This window comes from Onthophagus taurus, chromosome 3 (genome assembly GCF_036711975.1).
Source record: "Onthophagus taurus isolate NC chromosome 3, IU_Otau_3.0, whole genome shotgun sequence".
In the NCBI taxonomy this organism is placed as follows: domain Eukaryota; kingdom Metazoa; phylum Arthropoda; class Insecta; order Coleoptera; family Scarabaeidae; genus Onthophagus; species Onthophagus taurus.
In genome coordinates, this window is record NC_091968.1 from 6,617,692 (window position 1) to 6,640,526 (window position 22,835).

Genomic DNA, 22,835 nt, shown 5'->3' on the forward strand with positions numbered 1-22,835 from the left:
AGAAAAATTTGTATTATTCCTTCATTTCTTGCTATGAAATGATGTTATAATTGGGTCTGAAGATAATAATAGTCTGTTTAAAATGTCTCTATTATTGTGTATTCTTGACATTTTTCTGGAAAAGTTCTCTCTATACCTTCTAAGGTCTTTACTTCGAGTTTCTTGCGCATCTTCTGAAAGTGGGCCAATCTGGATACTTAATGATTTTATTATTAAGAATTTTATGCACTACTACAGGCATATAATACCAATTATATAATAGAATTGTGTCGTTTGTAAAATTTTTAAATGCAGCAGTATTCATTTCTTGATAATAATTTTTGTGAAATAGGCATCTGGTTTGGCATTATAACGTGTCATTGATTTTCTTTTTTATTACTGTGTTGGGATAGGTATTTTTTAACTAAAAAAATACTTCGGACTTGTTTGGGAAGAAGGTTACAACATAATATCCGAATCGTGACTCTTTTTTTAAAGACGCACGGTTAAGCCCGAAAGCTTCTAGTTCTAGATCTCATAATAGAGTTAGTACTAATGTTTATTCATAAAAAATATTTATTCTGAAAAATTGTAAACGATTGATAGTTTCAAAACTGACTTTCAGTATTCACAGGCGAACATCCGTAGACACCATCCTGTATATTAGCCATTTTATTGAAAATGCGCAAATATGCGCAATTTATTTTTTTAGGAACGAAAAGTATAGGCTTGAAACTACATAAAAAACAAATTTCAACCTGGGATCTTGTGGGACTTTTTTTGTAGCTTAAATTTAAGTTTAGCATTGCAAATAAAATCTGTTTATGAACAGTGTTAAGAAAAAGATAAATAAATCCAGCATTCAAGAAGGTATTGCAGTGTTACATAAACAACACATACAGTATAAAATTATATAACTTTTAATATGTTTACAATCGTTTCTTAACATTAATCAAATGGTTTTGGAAATTGATATGCAAAATAAGTGTTAACTTTACATGTCATTTTTATCCAGAGTTGAAGTTAATAAAAAGTGGTTATTGCGGAGTAGCGAGTATTACTAGAAAATCAGTAAAATCATGTTCTGGCCGGTAATTTCAAACTTCCTAACACTGTGCCATGTGAAGCTACATACATGCATACAATACTGTGTCGAGTCTGCCACGAAATCTTATATGAACCATTTAATCCCAATTGCTTAGTTGTGGCACATAACAACCAGGAAGGACACTTGATCACCATGTTATAGTATTCATAGTATCTTGTACAGGGTGGTTAAAAGGTGCATTACCTTTTTTTCGCATTCAATGACAAGAAAGTGAACATTTTAAATTGTAAGCTCCATATTTTATTAGCCCACCAGAAAGGGAATTTGCCGGGAAATGCCGGAAACCGGCTATATTTTTATTAGGACATGATATTTTGACAGTTTTTCGTTTAATTTATTTTTACAATTAACTTTGATTGATAATCTTTTAGTTCACTATGTTTTATTTACCAGAAATAACAAATAGAAGAACAAATAAATGGATCAATGAAAACAAAAATTAGGTTTGTATAAAATATTTAATTCTTACCTTAATTTCAATCCTATCAGGGAGGTAGATTAAAAAATATTGGGCGTACCATATAAAATTTTCAGCTTTCTTGCCATTGAATATGGAGAAACGACAATTCAATTTTTGACCACCTGTATAAGATACTCTGATACAACATATGATAATCTATTTGATATCATCTGAAGAGTAATCTTACCAAGTTAGCGCGTTCTTGAATAAATATTGGCTGAGATATGGAGTTTTAAAAGCATGGTAAAATTTACCAAACAAAAACTTTAAATCAAAATAACTCGAAAACGAAAAATGTTAGGTACCAGTAACTTTTATCAAAGTCAACATATTTTTTATTGCAAAGGTGCAATAAAAACTATAGCATTCCATTTAAAATAACCAAGTTGAGGATTACTTCCGGGGGACCGGAAGTGGCCACCATCTTGAAAATACTTTAGAACGAAAGATCGAAAGATCGTTGATGTAATGGAAAGAAATAAAACGGGTGTTGCTGACTTTTTGGCGTACACGACCATAAGTGTTTCAACAACCACCACTGGTCACTAGAAGCTGAAAGTTTGGATGAATTTTATCCAATCACACTGTAGCCGCATCCTAAGCAATATGACACAGTCATAACTCAACTAATGCAGAAAGCCCTAGTACTTACCAGCGCTTGGTGGAGAAGCAATGGGCTCAGCATCAATCTAAACAAAATCGAAATAATCCCTTTTACTCGGAGAAGGAAGCTACAATTGAGAGCACCCTCCATTGAAGGCAGAATTATTAACCTCAAAATAGAAGTTAAATACCTAGCGTAGTAACACTAGACAATAAATTAAACTGGAACTCCCACATAGACAAAGTAAGGAAAAAGCCCATTATGGCTAACTAGATATGCCGCAGGCTCCTCGGAAGTCAAACCACGGTCTTAAATCACGAATGACTGATTGGGCCTACGTAGCAATGGTCGCCTATGCCTCACTGGTTTGGTGGCCAAACACAAATCATAAGACAGCACAACAACAGCTGGTACAAATCCAACGGTTAGCATGTCTTCATATAACAGGTGCAATGAGATCTTATCCGATCTCTGATATGTATATAAAAGGATCCAGCTTTAAGTGCCTTATTATTGGAAATATGCTTTTCACTTAAGCTGATGCAGGGCAGTGTTGCCACACAGAGTATTTTGTGTAAAAATACCGTACTTGTAACAAAAATTGTAGTGACACAAAAGGTTTTGCGAAATAAATGCTATAAAATAAACTGTGCAAACAAATAGGTAAAAACTTATTTTAATTAAAACAAACAATAACATCTTTTATGAAAACAAAATGACAAGTGTTGTACGATTTTAGAATCATGACTAAACAGGCCATCTTTTAGAATTAACTGCAAAGGGTGCTGTATTACTCCTTTTTTTAGAAATGGTGTGTCAAACTTAGTAGACATAAGTTTTTCAACCTCAATCAAACTAATATGTTTTTTTCGCAAAACTACCGACTTTTGTTATTTGATTTGTGACTTCTATACCATGGTATAGCATGGTTAATAAGGATTTCATTATTTGACCGTAGTACATAAAGATTTAACGATTTTTAGCATTTTCAGAAATATGTCTATTATCACTTAACTAAGAGACATGGAATTTTTTTCTTATTTTTGCCAGTTAGCCTCTCGCGTACTACGAGCTTGATCGAGATTCGGGACACCTGTATATGGTCACAAACGGAATATTATAAAATTTTAACACAGAATCAGAATGAACAATAGACAAGAAAATACAAGATATTATACGCCAATATAACAATATTTTTCTCATTGGTTATGTTAAAACAATGTGGTTCCCCGTATACTGATTGAATAGCATTTTACGCCACCTGTCATGACGCCGTCTAACGCTATCCTAAGTACAGTACGTATTTTTAAATTAAATTACAGATTTCTAAATTACCGTACATTTTTGTACGGTATTCACCTTTAGACCGTAACCGTACATTTAGGGGAATTACCGTACGTCTACGGTAATTACCGTACGTATGGGAACACTGATGCAGAGTAACCTCAGAGGACACGTCGAAATTTTCAAGGACCCATGTCTAAATCACTTGATTGAAAATAAAACGGTCCTTATACCCACAGAATACAATTTCGATCAGCCGTATAAGGTCTATATTTAGAAGCAGAGATGATTGGACGAAGGGTGGGCCTCAACTAAAAAGAGGAGAAATAATACAAAATGTTTTTTGTACTTTTAAACTGGTCTTTAATTAGATATAATTAGTTTCGGCTACAAGCCATCTTCAGTGACTAGTTTTTGGACACAATAATAGATTAAAATATCAATTTTACATTTTTTCTAAAGTTACAAATTAAAATAAAATATAAAAGTTTATAGTAAAGTTTACAATCACGTTAACATTTTAAAAACTGACTCTAAAAATACGAAGAACGTATTTAGAATGTATTTTATTTTTAGAGTCTCTGAAGATGGCTTGTAGCCGAAACTAGCAAGACTCAAGTTTATTATCTAATTAAAGACCAGTTTAGGAGTATAAAAAACATTTTATGTTATTTCTCCTCTTTTTGTTGAGGTTTACCCTTCGTCCAATAGATTTCGAATATAATTCTTTAAAAAGAGGTGCCCTTGCCTGGTAGACTTATGCTTCAAAGACAGTTGATTCCGGAGTAGGCATGGGCATTAGTGGACCAAATAGTAGCATTAAATTGCCCCTCAGTTTGGATATAACCATTTTTCAAGCAGAAGTACTTCCTATAAACTTCTGCACCGCTTTGTACCTACAAAAGCTACAGAAAGGTGCGTCCATAAAAATTTTCACAAACAGCCGGGCCGCTCTAAAGGCAATTCAGACCTACAGAGAGTATACCAGCAACTTGACAGAACTTGCTAGGGGCAATGATGTTACTCTATGGCGGGTTGCAGATCACAAAGACATTGAGGGCAATGAGAAGGCGGACAAGCTGGCCGAAGTGGCAGCGAAAACGTCCTTCATTGGACCCCAACTCGGTTGTGGACTGCAAAAAAGCCAGCTAAAACAAGTAATCAACAGTTGGGAGGCTTCAAAGTTACGCTGGAAAGAACTTCCAGGTCACAGACAAGCGAAGAGTGTGATAACTCCGTCGCAAAACAAAATCAAAGAGGTTTTTATGCCTTAGCAAAGGGGATCTAAGGACGCTCTCAGGTTTCCTGACCGGCTATGCGCCCCTAAAATACCACCTGTCCCACATTGGACAAGCTGAGGATCAATCTTGTCGACTGTGCAGTGACGAGTCAGAAACGGCTGAACATATACTGTGTAATTGCCAGAGGCCGCCTAAGACACAAAATTTTCGGTAAAGCTCTTTTGACCAAAGATGGGCGCTGGTTAAATACCCGGCGGGTAGGTATTTCTAAAATGGGTATTCATTCGGGTATTTACCCCGGCCCAGAGTAAATACTCAAACAGGGGATATAAAAGTGATACCAGTAAAAATATATCAGATTGAAGACGAGAATCATTAGACGAATCTGTCGTAATTTAGATTAAATCAAGTTATTATGATTATTATCATCAAGCAGCCCTCTGCGTCCATTGTTTGACATAGACCTCCCCTATTCTGTTCCATTGGATTCTATTCTGTGCTGTCTGAATTCAATTGTTCGTCATTCTTTTGACGTCTACTTCGTCTGTTCGCTCGCGGTCTCCACTCAAGCAACCGTTTTGTCCACTGCTCATACTTCATTCGCGCGACATGGCCCGCCACTTACGCTTTGCCACAATGTTGACCACATCATTTACGCCAGTTCTTCTTCATAGGTCTTCATTTCGTATGTAGTCCCTCAGAGTTAGACCCAGGATCGACCTCTCCATCTAATTTTGTGTTACTTGAACCCTCCTGGCAGTGGCTACCGTTAATGTTAAAGTTTCGGAGCCTTATGTCATAACCGGAAACACGCATTGATTGAAAGCCTTTCTTGGCCTTTTCTCTTGAAGATGTCTCTAAGTTTCTCGTAGGCTGCCCATACGAAGCTCATAGCCAAGATATACATAGCTGTCAACCCTCTCAACCTCATTATCTCCAATGTTGATGTTAGAGCTGGGAACAAGATTTATTATAAATTTTGATTTCTCCTCGTTGATATTTAGCCCGACTCTTGCACACGCTTCCTTTAAGTGGTTCAGCATTAGTTTAATCTCTCCAATTACTTAAGCATTTGCAATCAATGTTTATGCCTTTTTGGGTCCAATCCAGTTGTTTAAATGCACTCTAAGGACTGTGATGATCAATTTCGGTTCAACAGTGTATCGCCTTGTTTTACTCATAACCAGTACTTTAGTACTTCTACTCTCTTCAGTGCTTTCATGCAATTTTACCGTCATTGTAGCATTCTTGTAGATGTTATAAATAAGTTTGGTATATCGATAATCGACTCTGCATTCTTGAAGTGCTTGCAAAATTGCCATCAACTCAATTTAAATTAAATTTTATAAATACCTCTAAATACCCATCTTGGGTATATATCCAGGAAATTTACCCTTGAAAATAAATACCCAGGTATTTAACAACACTGCTTTTAACACCTACCGACATAAAGGAACAAGATCTTGGAGCAATACTAAGGTTTATTAAGGACTTATATTAAGGACTTACATTTGCCCTAAACTTTTGGATGGCTAAAGTCCAATAGTACAATATTACTCCTTTAAAAACTAGGGGATGGAATTCAGAGTGAAACCAATCCTCAACAATTCTCTATAACAATTAGCTCGTTTGTTACATTTGCTTCAATTTGTTCCAAGATTTTCTGTTCAAGGTCAAATGCAGAAGTGCCTTGTAAATTTTCCTAAAGAACATTTTGAGCCTAAATATGTAGCCGTTCTTCTTTACAAGCTTTATGTACAAGGACCTGTTCAGTCCTAATTAAAAAGTCTGCATGTTGGCATGTTTTTTATACATATTATTCTTTCTGCGTCCCTAACCCGAAATTTTCTCTTTTTATTTCGATTGCATAATTTTAACTTCAATATTAAGTGTACCATTATAATCTAATTAAATATTGAATATATCAATCTAATTTCAATTAGAGAACAGCCTAAACTGTGTAACATGTTCAAACATGAACCATACCTTGTACTTACATATATTCCGATTATATTATTCATGTTATATTGATTAACTATACACTAGGTCGTATAATTTAAGTTAGTATAATTATTTGGTAATAAATTCTATTAATAAACAACAAAAATAATTAATAACAATAATTATTTATAGATTTTTATTCTAATTTGAATTTGTCAATAAACTTATTCATCGTGAAGATAGCTTTTATGTCCCTAAGTAAATTTCAATAAGAAATGGTTGTTTTAAAAGTTAATCAATATAATTATTAATGATTCATAATTCTATTATTAATTATTGTAATAAAAAATAGATTTTAATTTATTATGATAAATTTTACATCAATTTGATTTAATTTGTTGTCCATGAAGTTAGTTGCATAACGCTGTGTTTTCCCCTCGTTTAGTTTTCCTAAAAATCGTCAATTTGCCAAGGATATTCGTTCGCGAATTTAATCACATCTAAATAATTCATAAGTCTAAATCAGGATGAAATCTATTTATAAATAATCATTTAAGTTTATCACTTTTTTTACGCCCGCCGGGTTTTGAAGAGACATTGAGGTTATGTATAAACAAAAATTTCGCGATATCTAACCGAAACTTCGTGTACAGATAAATGTAGTGCCGATTACGTTGGTATTATTCGAAAATGAGTTATCAAGAGCCGAAAAGATTTATGTTTCATAAAAAATATACAAATAAAAAATCGCCATTGAAACATAAACCAGAAGTGGTGCCCCAAAGTCTTAATAGTTACATATGTTCAAAATGTAACCAATTCTATGATTTTCAATGTAAGTAAATTAAAAATAATCAATCAATAAACTAATTTTGTTCTCTTTGTTGCAGTATCAAGTAATAATACTTACATTGGTCGAGTGCCATTGTTGCTAAAATGCAAACACACCCTTTGTGAGGAGTGCATTTTATCATCAATGTTAAAAGATAAATTGGAATGTGTAGAATGTAACGATATAACCATTTTTAATGAAAAATACTCGAAGGATACTAAACTCCAAGATATTTTTCCTGTTAATTTTTACGTTTTCGGTATGGTTCTTTATTATCGTCGTTCAAGGGTTTTAAAACCAAGTTTTACATTTCGACCTGTCCAAACAGATAAAATGATCAACAATAGCCTTGAAGATGAGACTTCAATGATTTGTTGTCAACTTAATTGCACCAATTTTGTCGCTTTAAAATGTTTTGATTCTGATTATATGCTGTGTGAAACATGTTTGAAATTATCTCATAATTCTTCAGCTGAAGTAGAACATGATATGGTCGATTTGAAAAATTTCACTCCCGAATTACAAGAAAAGTGTTTAGAACATAAAAGCAATGTTTTAGAATTTGCTTGTAAACAGTGTGATTTAAAACTTTGCTGTTATTGCGTTTTAAATAAACATAGAGATCATGATTATCATCAACTTACCCAAATGGTAAGATTAAAAAATTATTTTTTAAATAAAAATTGTGTAAAAACTTATTATTTTGTATTTTATAGAATAATGAAGATTTGGGGAAAATTGAAGCTCTACTTGGTGAAATTGAAAATTCTTTGGGATATTTAAGAGCAACTGATAAGGTAGGTTTATTTTATTTCGATTTATTTTATAATCTTTTAAGTTAATTTACTAAGTTTCAAGTCAAGTGTGACTAGAAATAATTATACACACATTCTTACTGTCCATTGATACAAAAAAGAAAGAAAAACCGATTCGTCACCTTAAAAATATTAAATTATAAACTTAAGCTATCTTAAAACAATACTGATATATTTATGATGGCTTAGAGCTTTATAATGAATTAAACGATACTTAAAATTGAATAAAGGGGGTACTTAAAGATCTTGCTATCACATCACAATTAAAAAGTAATAAACAGTGTGGCAGAGAAATTATTTTTTTAATAATTTGATTTTAAAATTATAAATGAGTCTGCTCACACTAATTATTTTATTAAAACATTATTTTTCATAATCTACCATTTCTTGTTCTTTATTTTCTTCTTCTTTTAATCGCATATCTTGTTCTTGGTTTTTGAGTCTAAGCTGTTCCGCATCGTCTATTTCGATTTTTTCTGTTGTGGCATCTCCATTTTCCTTATCCATGCGTTCTTTATTTTTTTTGCGTTCTTTTTTCATTTTTTCTTCCATTTCTTGGAATTTCAAAGCTAAATATCTAAAAAGAACAATATCTTATCAGTGACCTTATTCATAAAATTGTTATGTTTTTGATAAAAATGAGTAAGACTCAACAATGCATTTTATACATTGTGTAAGTGGGGTTTCTCAACTTTTATCAAACGCAAACTTTTTCATTATTTTATATTTTATTATAAGAAGGACTATGTCATTGTGCTCTCGCGGTAGACCACACTGATATACTTCAGATTGAATTAATCGCTAAAACGACAGAAACGCTGCAGAATTACTGCATCCACTGTATTAGTTGTGTCAGCGATGGTTATCGCCTAATGATTCACACCGTCAATGGTAAACTCACTCTTTTCTTGATAGGGAATAAGACGACATTAAATTTAGGTCAAAATTGAAACTCGAAATTTGCAAATATTTGAGAAATGAATCAATTTGTATACCGGGTATTTCATATAACTCGCAATATATGAATGCAGTAACCATAGTTACGAAACTACTATGCACTTGCACTGCCCAACATAAAATGCAACATAGCTTAATAGTACAAGCATTGAGTAGTTTTGCAAAGGAAAAGTTTTGCTTGGAAAAAGGTAACGTCCTTATGATAGCCCTGAGTTTTCTGTCGTCTTAAGAGACGCACGACTAAACCCGAATGTTTCTGGTTCTAGGTCTTGTGTTAAGTCAAGTGGTAGTGCTAGTGCAACACTACAACTAACACTAGACCGAGAACTGGTAAAATTCGGGTTTAGCCGTCTTGAGAGACGTGCAGCTAAATCCGAATCTAGTTCTACGTCTTGTGTTGGTTCTAGTGATAGTGCTAGTGCAACACCAGAACTAACCCTAGACCTAGAACTAGAACCATTCGGATTTAGCCGCACGTCTTTCAAGACGGCTAAACCCGAATGATTCTTGTTCTAGGTCTTGTGTTGGTTCTAGTGATAGTGCAAAACTACAACTAACACTAAACCGAGAACTAGAAACATTCGGGTCTAGCCGCACGTCTCTCAAGACAGCTAAACCCGAATGATTCTAGTTCTAGGTCTTGTGTTAGTTCTAGTGATAGTGCTAGTGCAACACTAGAGCTAGAACTAGAACCATTCAGGTTTAACTGCTCGTCTCTCAAGACAGCTAAACCCGAATGATTCTAGTTCTAGGTCTTGTGATGGTTCTAGTGAGAGTGCAAAACTACAACTAATACTAGACCGAGAACTAGAAACATTCGGGTTTAGCCGCACGTCTCTCAAGACGGCTAAACCCAAATGATTCTAGTTCTAGGTCTTGTGTTAGTTCTAGTGATAGGTCTTGTGTTAGTTCTAGTGATAGTGCTAGTGCAATACTAGAGCTAGAACTAGAACCATTCGGGTTTAGCCGTCTTGAGAGACGTGCAGCTAAACCGGTGCTAGTGTAAAACTAGAACTAACACTAGACCTAGAACTAGAATCATTCGGATTTAGCCGCAGGTCTTAAAAGACGGCTAAACCCAATACTTTCTAGTTCTAGGTCTAGTGTTAGTTCTAGTTTTAGTGTAATAAAAATATTCAACATAGTGATATCTTATGCTAACTAGCGCTACCTACCACTGTCACTAGAACTTTAGCCGTCTTAGGAGACACACGGCTAAACGGAATGTTTCTAGTTCTAGTGTTAGTTCTAGTGCTAATGTTTGTCTAGTTTTATTTATTATTCAACGCTAGATTGTTGCATATTTTTATTTTGTTATAACGGCCACTGCGTTCCCCGTATTGAATAGTTATTTATTATACGAGGGAAAAAGTATTAGATTTTAGCTCGAGGATGTATTGTCAAACAAGAGACAAAAACCGACAGCTAAAATTTAATATTTTTCCCGTGTATAATACACTATTTTCTTTTGTGGCAGGAAAAACGACGATTTAATATTGAAAAATATATTAATACAATATATTATTATTAAAGTCAGAAAATGGTTGTACTTGTTGTACTTATAGCGACAATTAGACCTTTGCTAAGGAAATCTTTAAATATCTGTCAATTTAATCCTGTGATTTAATTTAAAAATTAATAACTTAGTGGTTGTTTAGTAGTTATTTTGAATAATATAAAGTTAAAAAATGTCTGATTCCGAGTTTTCTCTGACTCCACCGGAATTAGTACAAGCAGCGAAAGTTGCGTCACAAAAACTATTGCCATTCAAGATATTATTCAAGATTTATGGAATGGAAGATGAAAAAGACATGCAGTTCATTCACAACAACAAAAGCCATCAACAGTGTGGTCTAATTATTCAATGATTAAAAGTATGTTACAATCCAACAATAATGTAGACATTTCAAAATATTTCAAACTAATTACATTTCTGAAACAAAATAGGAAAGGTTACACGCCCAAGAAAGCTGCGATTTTTACGAGTACACAAATTAGTGATTTTTTAAATAATGCTCCCGATGAAGTTTATTTAATGGCCAAGGTTGTTGTTGAATTTCGGATTGCAGGAGCTTGTCGAATGTGTGAAATCAGCCTGGTAACATTAGATGATATTGAAAATTCGGGAACGTTATTAATTGTGAAACTTAAGCAAAGAAAGAATTATGTAAACAGGAGATTTGTAGTTACTGAAGAATACAGGTGCCCATTATGTATGGAATATAGTATATATCTCGGTAAATGTTGACTTTATAAAAAAACTTTTTATACAAAAGCTGTTCAATATGTTATTTGCCATAATAAGACAGCATTCAATTGTTTTTATTTCAGAAAACAAATCAGCACCGAATAACGCTAGAATTTTTTTAAATGGCAATGTACCCTTTCGTTAGGTTCATTTGACAGACATTTTCCTTCTCTCTACGATAACGTAAAATTGTAGTACCCTTACATTAGAAAATTTTTGAAAAAAATGTAAAAATTGTTTATTAAGAAAAATTAATCAATAACATTAATCTAGATATCCGATATCGTCAAGTACCTCGAATTATTACCGTAAATTAAATTTACATACAAAATAAAACAAATAAACGAAAAATTAGTGTACATTTCCAATAATTCGAGGTACTTCGAGGTACTTGACGATCTCGGATATCTAGATTAAACAATTTTACAATTATTGAAAAAAAATTTCTGATGTGAGAATATTAAAATTTTACGTCATTGTAAAGAGAAAAAAAATCTCTATCATATGAGCCTAAGAAAGGGTACATTGCCATTTAAAAAACTTCCAGTGTTATTCGTTGCTCATTTATTTTCTGAAATAAAAACAATTGAATGCTGTCTTATTATGGCCAATAAAATATTAAACAACTTTTGTATAAAATGTTTTTTTATAAAGTTGATACTTACCAAGATATATACTATATTCCATACATAATGGGCACCTGTATATTAAATTTTACCGAATGTACATACATAGCCCTTCGTCCAGCAGCAGCAAAGATGCATATCGCAATGGAAAATGTATCAATCAGGTTGTGGGTAAAAATTTGTTTTATAAGGTACCTTAAACAGTAGCTAATTTTCTTCAACTTGAAGTCTACTTGAACTCATATATACGATTTCGAAGATCGTCTGCTACACTTTTAGTTGAATCTGGGGGAGACTTGATGATACTAAAGAAACATGGCGGTCGCTAAAGGGTATGTAGATGAATCGGTAGCACACAGGGCAGAAATGTTTAGAATGTGTGGCAGTGCTGAAATAACACCCTTTTTGCGACCAGATACATCAACGGCAGTTGTGTCCATGGCAGAAAAAACAATATAATTTCAACACCAGAAACTATTCTACCGAATAGTTCAAGGAAGATATCATTCATGCAACACACATTTAATAATTTTAATAATAACAATGTTTATTGCCTCAAAAACAAATTAAGTATGTACATAAATATATACATTCATAACAAATACAGACAACAAGACAAACGGATCAATTTATCGCAATAAGCGATATTTTCCAAGAGTCCCAACTGGTAGCAGTGTATATGTGATTTTAAATAAATAAATTATGGCTACCAAAAAAGTAATACTAAATGATGTGTTAATAAAATTGAGCGTATGAGCATATTTGAGTTATGTAACGGATCGACAGTCAGTTACTACAAGGAAGGAAATAGACACAAAAAAAAGTGCAGTAAAAGATGAAAGACAGATTAGTAAAAGATCTGTGGTAGATTTCAGTACTATGGACTGGAAACATGAGTGTAGAGTTCGACATTGATCGAGTGGGCAAGTCATGTGATGCTAAAAAGTGAAAGGCATCTGACAAATAAGCAGGAATGCGGGTATGGACAATTTTGTCCAACATAGTAAGCATACGAAATGATGAAAAATTTACCGTATACAATTGTCTTGAATTCTTTCCAATTTCCCCCCTAAAGGCTGCGGACAGATCGGGATACTCAACATCGGCATAATCAATGTGTGGGAAAATGAGAGAATAACAAAGATTACGACCTACAACAGGAGGAAGGTAGCATCAAAGTTTTTTCAAAGTGTGGAAACAGAAGTGAACCCTCTTACAGACTTCCTGAACTTGTGGCCGCCAAGACATCGTCAAATCCATTACCACACCAAGATTTTTGACCGTATTAGAAAACGGAATAACGGTGTCGCCAAACCTCAGTTTCGAAGTTTCGGCGGGTAGTTAAGGAATTAAATTGTGGCAGCAAGGGGCGAGTGCCAAATGCAATGGCTTGCGTTTTACTTGGATTCAGGTTAAATCCATGACGTCTAGACCAGTCAAGTACACTAGAGAGATCGTTGTTAAGATGCAACAAAGCATCTGGGAGGTTGTTAACGGTTGACGAAATATAAAGTTGAAGGTAATCTGCATACAAATGATAGTTACACGAGATACCATCACTAATACTATTTATGAAAATTGAAAAGAGCCCAGTACACTGCCCTGGGGAACTCCACCTTTGATGTCAACAGGAGAAGAGAGTACAGATTCCACGCGGACACGTAAAGACCGATAGGAAAGGTAGGACTAGAACCAAGATACACAAGAAGAGACTTTACTAAAATCAAGTAACACTAGCAAGGTAACACAACGCTTATCACAAGCAGATCTAATATCATCGGTGATCTTAATCAGTGCTGTAGTAGTACCATGCCCCTCACGAAAACCAGACTGTAACTTGTTAATCAGATTAAACTCCTTAAGATATTTCTGAATCTGTAAATAAGCTAAACGTTCAATAGCTTTTGACAACTTAGATAAAATAGAAATGGTTCGAAAGTCACCAACATGGGATGGAGATTTAATTTTTAGGATAGGAATAATTGACGGAAATATAGACTGTTCAAAAGAACAGTTGAAAATATGTGTTAGGGGAGTAATAACTATATCCAGAACGGGCAAGAGGAATCTGAGTCCAATACCATCTGCTCCGACACTAGTGGACTTGGAGTAAGTTAAATAAAAAATTAAAGTTAATTTAATTTATTCTACCTGGTAACTATCCCCCTGATAAAGTTATCGGGAGGATAAATATATTCGCTGTTGTACAAACTGTTTTTGTGTGTAGGATTGCTATCAGCGAAATAAGAGTCGGTTGGTAGTAGTTTTTCCCCATATCTAGTGATTTGTGCCCTAGGCTGGTAACTCTAATGTCTTTCTTTGAAGTTTGAATTGTGATTTCGACAATAATACCAATTGTTTAAAAATTTTTCACGACAGACAACTGACAGTAGGGTTAACGGTTGATGTTATAGGTTAACCTATGCAGTAATCATACAAAGTTTTTATATAAAATCCTTGGTAACAGTAAATATCCGGCAGATAACTGTCTGATCGGCACCACTGAGTACCCGATAAGTTCATCGACATAAATATCCGTACATTGTAATATAGTACAAACTAAGTTATCGGCCAGATAACGCTGTCGGGAACTTTATTAAAATTATTTCATAAAAAGTGTCAACGTTTTTCCCGTTACAGAAAAAACTATATTTTTGTATATTGCATCTTAACTGAAATTCACTGTATATTATGTTATGCACAAAGTAGGTACAGATGTATACATTAACCTATAATTGTGTACACATGCAATATTGTTGGAAAATGTAAGTCTCATTTGTCACTATATGTACGTGTATTACCCAGAAAATGTACTCATTTATCTAAGCATCTTATTAAACGTTAGTACACATTGTCCGAAAAAACTATACAACTCACCAACACAAATTTAATTTGTTAAATAAATAAATTTATTTACCTATCAACTAAAGGTCCACTGTAATCTTCAGGAAATTTCGGAGAAAACGGTAAAATATACTTGTATAGTCTTTCGTTTAAAACATACAATTGTGGTGTTGTAGCACATTTAACGTTATACCACCAATCGCAAGTTAAAGCGACTTGACTGAAAATGGTTCCATTTGGACACAGAAATGATGCTTGCCCACCATTAAAATCGCAATAATGCCAAACCTAAATTAAAAAAAAATATTTAAAAATAGTTTATTTTAAACATTGAGTTTGTAAATAATTTCGTAAAAATGAATTTTGGGTTTTTGTAGTTTAATCAAATTACAAGTAACAAATTAATACGTACATGTTAAACGTATTAAATATTAAATAGCCCTTAAAATTAAAATCGCTTAATTAACTCTACATTCAGCTCGTTTATGAATAGTCCAGTTCTGAATGCGTAATGAACTTGACATTATTTCAAACTCTTTTACTGTCACGTTCTTTGTAACACCATCGCAGTGTTGAAATATTTATTTAAACCACTTTCATTATTTTAATTTTTTTCTAATTAGAGCTTTTTTTTTTACCAACCTGACAATTTGTATCCGGATCTCCAAAAAAACCTTTGTACCGTTGCGTTTTGCAATTAAATCTCGTTTGCGGGATGCTGCTTAGAGCGGGGTAATCAACTCCGGGAGTTCCGGGTGTCCCGCCTTCCGGCGTATTATCGGGGAAGTTTTGCACGATCGTTCCAGGTACTTTTTCAACCACCTGATTGTCATCGTTTTCGGGCAAATCCGGAACGACAATTGGTTTCTTCGAGAGCCTTTGGTGTTTTCTCAACGCATTTAAAATCTTAATTAACGTCTTTATACTGTTATCGATATTTTCGGGTGTTAAATTTTGGGGTAAAGCATTTACTTCTTGTAATTTTCGCAAAATGTAACCTAAATTTGGTTGACTTGTTTGAGGTGAGTGAATGGGTTGTTGAATTTGCTGCGGTTCATAATTTTTTTGTGGTGGTGGTTGTTGAACTTGTTGGAGATTGTGAAGCTCTTGATTTCTTTGTAATTCTTGATTTCTTAGTAATTCTTGATTCCTTTGTAATTCTTGATTTCTTTGTAATTCTTGTATTCGTTGTAATTCTTGATTTCTTTGTAATTCTTGATTTTGTTGATACTCTTGATGTTGTTGATTTGTTAACTTAGGATTGTTATAAACTGTATTATACGAAACATCATCAGTTGGTGGATCAATAATCGTTTTATATTCTGGATTATAAAGTTGATATTGTTGGTTAGTTTCAGGAATTTTTTGAATTACGATTTGCGGCGAATAGTTTTCTTGTTGCGTATCTTGAATCGCTAAATATTGATAATTGGGTTGGTTTTGATATTTTTTCTGTTCGTCTTCGGCGATGCGCTGCTGTTGATAATAAATCCTCTGTTGGTCCTCGTAGATCCTCAATTGCTCCTCAAACGTCCTTTGCTTTTCCAAGTCTTTGTACTGCGGGGCCCTCTGACCTATTATGATGATCGGCTTTCCCTGTCTAATTGGGACTTTTTGGGCAACGTTTTGCAGCTCCTCTCGAGGAAATTCAATGGGCCTTCCTGAATACGCAACTTGCTCTTTGACGTCCGTCGCGTATTGAGGCGTCGCGACGTTGCTGTACGTTTGAACTATCGGTTTCGAAGCTTGTGTCTTCTGTGTTTCTTGTACTGCAGGTACCAGGTACCTAATTAACGGTTGCCTGTCGTATTCGATATTGTCCTGTTGCGACCGCTGAGATTGTTGTTGTTGGTTCCTTTGTCGATTTTCCTGACGGAATTTCAAACGGGATAGTGTATCGTATATATCTGCATAGTTCGGCTGACGTTGATTCAAGTTCATAGGGATAAAAGGACCTGGTAAAGCGTTAGATTCCGTGAATGGATTATTTTGAGAATTTTGTGAATATTGGGATGTAGGTTGTTGTTGGTGAATCTTTGGGAAGGCAACTCGATATTTTTGAGGGGATTTTTGATGATTATTTTGATTAAAACTTTGTTGTAGGTAATAATTCATGTAGGGTAATAATCTTTTTTGTCTTTCTCCAGCTGGAAGGGTAATGTTAAATGTTTCTTTTAATTGTAGGCTTTTCATGGCTTTAGCCATTGGAGCTACGTTGGCATCGTGAGGCTTATCATGATGAATTGTTGTTATACACGAGATTTGTTGAAATAAACCTGAAACAAAGAAATAATAAAGTTGTGTTAACAAAATAATCTTTTTAAATCGAATTAATTGAGGGATATTTTAAATTGCGTAACCTAGGGGACCTAAATGCTCCCCCAAAGGGATGGTTTTTAAGTGAATTAGACTTGCTCGAGGTAACGGCTTCATCCAACACTGTGAAAGTGATAAAGTAAGGTCGTAACCGGACTCGATTGAATGTGTCGGTTTTCCCGGAGTTTTAACGACTCTTTCGCTGCACCGAAATACGGCCTCCTTCCGCACGTTATAAACTCATCTTGTTAGTTAATGGAAAGCGCCTACACGAGGTTCCACTCCAAGAATTACAAACAACAAATAAAACATATTTAAACAAAAATGATCGAATTCTCTTAAAACTTGCCGTTTGAATCAACTTTAATTTGTTCTAACTAGCTCTTCGGCCGTATTGTTTCAGTTAAATACGGAACAAGGTGGAAAGCGCTTAAAATGTTTATTGAGGTAACAGTTTGACGGTTTGCGTCGACCAATCCCCATTAATCAAATCAACACCTGCTGTTGACCGCCATCGTTGCAAATTAATAACAAACCCGGACCTGATCACGATCGTTCAGACCGCGTCCGAGCAAATACGACGACGTGCCTATTCGTCGGTGTACCGTTTCAACGCGTTACATCCGGTCGTGTGCCCAGCAAGCACGAACGGCTGTTGATTTACGAATTTATCTCACCTACAAAATACAGGTACGGGTTCAGATCAAAACATGAAAACCTCAAAAACAAATTTGCGTGTCATTAAAATCTTTTTTATGTTTTACAAATATTTAGACAAGTTTCGAGAATCGTTTTTTATTTTTCAAACCGATTTCATTTACAGTCAAACATCTTCAGGCGATATATTATGACTGATGTCATTTTCATCTAAATTTTGTTATGCTTTAAGATCTAATCTTAGGAATATCTTCCTGTGCTGGAATGTATTCTTGAAACGTTCAACATCTTGAGTGACAGATAGACTTGGTAGCTTAATAAACCTTTTAAAATAAAAATGTTAAAAATATCCATTTAGACATGATTTACAGTAATGACTCGATAATCCGGATCAATTAGAACAAGGTAATTCGGATTAAATGATATTTCGAATTACTGACATCATTCTTGTTATTTGAGGAAAGAAAAGAAAATGCAAAATTTATGCAACTACACGTGTTGTAATACCAATACTGTGATGTTGGTTGCATACTTGCAATGATGACGTCGAGTACGGTAATTAATTAATACACTGTATATACTATAAATAACAAAAATAAATTATAATTTAATGTTAATTTAAAAAATGTTTCTTATAGTAATACAACAAAGTGATGAACACTCGTTTTACAGAAAATCTGTAATTTTTGTTTGTTTCTTTTTTGGCTGTTGACTTCTTAGATAATTATGTAGCAATTATGTTTTGTTTTACTATGGCCAATGGCATCAAATCTTGCATTCTTCATCAGCTTCCCATTCTTCATTGCTATCTAAGCTTTTCCAAGATTTCTTAATTAAGGAAGATGTCGTTTTTTCCATGAAGCTTGAAGTAGGCATATAGATTCGTTAATCTTTAGATAAAATTGTTTTGTTGTTAAAATAGTGCCCTAGTACTATTTTTTTTTTGTTAGATCCTACCAAAATTTTATCTGGAAGAATTTTATAAAATAAAGCTAACTCGTCTGTTTTGTATATTTGATTAGAGCTTTAGTTTTCTTTTCTAATATGTTGAGCCAACTTTTTCTTAGTGTATTATTTGTTTATGAAGTATTTAAATCATTTTAATCGTAAACCACTTGTAGATTGTGCTACAATACACACTGTTGCTACAATTTGTAACATTTTATACCACCTCTGCCGAGATAGATTTCGGCTAAACCTAAAACGATGATTATATGATATTGTTTTATTAATGTGAGTTTGCTTATAACCTAGGAGCTTCAATTAATATCATATCTCCACAAAGTTAGTTGACATATTAAAGCGCCGAGGTCGCTTGCGGACGAGACGTTACAATTTATAACGTATTACATCATATCAGCCGAAATGAACCTCGGTTCAATGTAAGACGATTTATATGATATTGTTTTGTTAAGATGAGGTTGCTTAAAATCTACTCGCTTCAATTAATACTATATCACCGTTAAATTAGTTGATATATTAAAGCGCCGAGGTCGTTTGCGGGCGAGGTGCTACAATTTGTAACATTTTGTATCACCTCAGTCGAGATAGAGCTTGGCTAAACCTAAAACGATGATTATATGATATTGTTTTATTAATGTGAGGTTGCTTGTAACCTAGGAGCTTCAATTAATATCATATCTTCGTAAAATTAGTCGATATATTAAAGCGCCGAGGTCGCTTGCGGACGAGACGTTACAATTTATAACGTATTACATCATCTCACCCGCAATGAACCTCAGTTAAATGTAAAACGATTTGTATGATATTGTTTTATTAACATGAGGTTGCTTAAAATCTTCTCGCTTCAATTAATACTATATCATATTCATATCTTCGCAAAATTAGTCGATATATTAAAGCGCCGAGGTTGCTTGGGGGCGAGGCGGTACAATTTATCTCTATAATCAACAATAATCTACTGTAACGTTGATTATATGATATTGTTTTATTACTGTGGGTATCAAGTCCACAATATACACAATAATATAATTTATTTTGTTAATAACTATATTTTAACAACATTTGTGATTTGTAACAACATTATTTGTGATAATAATAAATTGATTAATAATAATTTCTATTGATATAATACTTTGAATTGATGAATGAATTAATTTGAAAGGACTGATAGATTGATAATAATAATTTTTATAATAATAATAATTTGTATAATAATAATAATTTTATATGGTAACGTGGTTTTGTTTGTACAGGGTGGGCCAATGTGGGTGTTGTTATTATAAACGAATAATGAGGATTTTTTGAAATCGCTAAAATTTGACTTTTTGGCTATAACTTAAAAACAAAAGAAGATAGAGATTTGCTCTTTGCGGGATTGGATTAGTCTCGGAAAAAAAGACCGAGACATGGCACCTACTTTTTTCGTATCTTTTATAGTTTTTGAGATAGCCTATAATAACACCCAAATTTGCCCACCCTGTACATGTCGTGCGCACAGCATGCTACAACCAGGGAATCAATGAATTTGACGTCGACCTCAACACACCTCTCGGAAGATCAAAAACATCGCACCACAACATCACCACACGACGAATTACTAACAATAATCCAAAATCTGACGTGTCAAGCACTTGTGACTACCATTACACAACAACAACAGCAACAAGACAACAGGACAAAAAATTTAGAAAATCAAATAAATTCTTTGACTACCCAATTTCAAAACATACCACCAAATACGTCGAAGAATTGTAATTGTAATTGTTTTCACAATTCTCGAGATAGACATCGTTCTTTATCACGTCACTCGCGGAATAGATCTAATTCTACGAGTTATTGGACTATTTGTTGGTATCACCGTAAATTTGGAGACAACGCAGTTAAATGCGAAGGAACATCTTACAAATTTTATATTCCTTCACCGACAAAAACAAAAATTTTCCATCGACATCAAAAAACTAATAAAGGTTTCAAAAGAAAAACAAGATTTTTCCAAATTCAAAATTTTGGCAAAAAATCAACCTCAATTTATGATAAATTCTGTCTGTTCGCGACTTTTCATTTTTGACACTCAAAATAACCTAAATTTTTTAATTGAGACTGGAGCTGACATTTCGGTTCTACCTCATAAATTATATTCGAAACGTAACCAAGATATAAACTCAAACTTTTCTGCCTCTAATGGTACTACAATTAGTACATACGGTAAAAAAATGCTTACAGTTTCATTAAATCTAAGAAGGAATTTCCCATTCGTATTTACCATAGCTAATGTTAGTAAACCAATGATCGGTGCGGATTTCCTTCATGCATTTGGTATCTTGGTGGATATAAAAAAGAAGCAATTGGTAGATTCGAAAATTAATTTGTTTTCAATCGGTTCCATTGTCAAAAATACTATTCCAACTCCCAAAATATTTTCTTTTGAAACCAAATATACAACCCTTTTGAAAAATTTTCCAAACCGGACTTTACAAAACCAGTTGGACATAACACTCGACACAGAATAGTTACCAACTCACAATTACCGTTTTGTCGTCCCAGACGTTTAAACGTGCACAAATACAACATCGCAAAGAAAGAATTCGAACAAATGGTGGCATTAGGAATCTGCCGACCTTCTTCTTCTTCTACAGCATCGCCAGCGACCATGTAGAGACTACCGACAACTCAACATCACAGTACCAAATCGTTATCCTCTTCCGCACATTCAAGATTTTAACTTACATTTACACAATTGCAAAATTTTTTCAAAATTAGATCTGACAAGAGCTTATCACCAAATTCCTGTAGAAGAAGACGATATTCCTAAAACGTATTCCGTTTCGGATATAATTTGTGAGGTAGAACCGAAATGTCAATAAAATAAAATAAAATAAAAAAAATCATGAAAGATAAACTGGGTTCTCGCAGTACAGGAAGTGAAAATGGTAACGATCAAGAGCGCCCGCCGCCTCCTAAAACGGAGCCTGAACACCCCTTAGTGATTCTGCGACTCACGCGCCCCCGGAAACACAATGGTATCATGGGCGATTGGATAGGTATCAAGCCGAGGAACGCCTTTGGGAGGAGAACCGATTGGGAAGTGATCTTGTAAGAGAAAGTGATCGTAAACCGGGATCGTACGTTTTATTTTATTTGATAAGAACTGGAATAAATCATTTTCAAATAACAGCGGTTTGTGATGATTTTTATATTGGGAGACGTCAATTTGATTCTTTAAATGATTTGATTGGGTATTACACACAATTTAGTGATTTATTAAAAAGGGAAAGATTAATTCATCCAGTTGCACCTCCGGAATCAGTTAACGATAAAAAGAGACTCGTTGCAATTCTTCCTTACACAAAAATTAACCGTACACATTTGTGTATAATAATTTGAATGACTTGAATATAATAATAATTGATTTTGTTTAGCAACACGATCTTGATTTTTTACATGTCGTGTGCACAGCATGCTACAATTACTCTGAGGTTGCATACATCCTAGACACGTTTAGTTTATTAAAAATATATAACAATCTAGTACTGAATAACAATTAAAACTAGAACTAAAAATATGCAATCTAGCGCTACCTAATACTGTCACTAGAACTAACACTCGACCTAGAACTAGAATCATTCGGGTTTAGCCGCACGTCTTAAAAGACGGCTAAACCCGAACGCTTCTAGTTCTAGGTCTAGTGTTAGTTCTAATTTTGGTTCAATGAAAATATGCGACATAGTGATATCTAGTCTAATTAGCGCTACCTAGCACTGTCACTAGAACTAACACTATTCCTAAAATTAAAAACATTCGGGTTTAGCGTCTTGTAAAACTGCTGTGTATTCTTGAAACGTTCAACCTCTTGACTGACAGACAGAATTGGAAAAGCTTTAGAAAGCTAGATAAGGTAGCTTACTAAACCTTATAAAATAAAAATTTTATCTGAAAGAATTTAATAAAATAAAGCTAACT

At 33.9% G+C, this 22,835-nt stretch overlaps 2 protein-coding genes across 2 annotated transcripts in view; one reads left to right on the plus strand and one right to left on the minus strand.

The window, feature by feature from the left end:
- Positions 1 to 7,014: 7,014 nt before the first annotated feature.
- LOC111413462 (tudor domain-containing protein qin) overlaps positions 7,015 to 22,835 on the plus strand; it is a 104,689-nt gene continuing 88,868 nt past the window's right edge. The window contains exons 1-3 of the mRNA XM_023044447.2: positions 7,015 to 7,452; positions 7,508 to 8,100; positions 8,166 to 8,246. Of these exons, the coding sequence (XP_022900215.2) occupies positions 7,308 to 7,452; positions 7,508 to 8,100; positions 8,166 to 8,246 (819 nt within the window). The 5' untranslated portion in view covers positions 7,015 to 7,307. The remainder of the gene's footprint in view (positions 7,453 to 7,507; positions 8,101 to 8,165; positions 8,247 to 22,835) is intronic.
- Positions 8,376 to 22,835, minus strand: part of LOC111413463 (transcription factor SPT20 homolog) — a 28,319-nt gene continuing 13,859 nt past the window's right edge. The window contains exons 2-4 of the mRNA XM_023044449.2: positions 15,582 to 17,215; positions 15,013 to 15,227; positions 8,376 to 8,841 (exon numbers count right to left, since the gene is read on the minus strand). Of these exons, the coding sequence (XP_022900217.2) occupies positions 8,628 to 8,841; positions 15,013 to 15,227; positions 15,582 to 17,215 (2,063 nt within the window). The 3' untranslated portion in view covers positions 8,376 to 8,627. The remainder of the gene's footprint in view (positions 8,842 to 15,012; positions 15,228 to 15,581; positions 17,216 to 22,835) is intronic.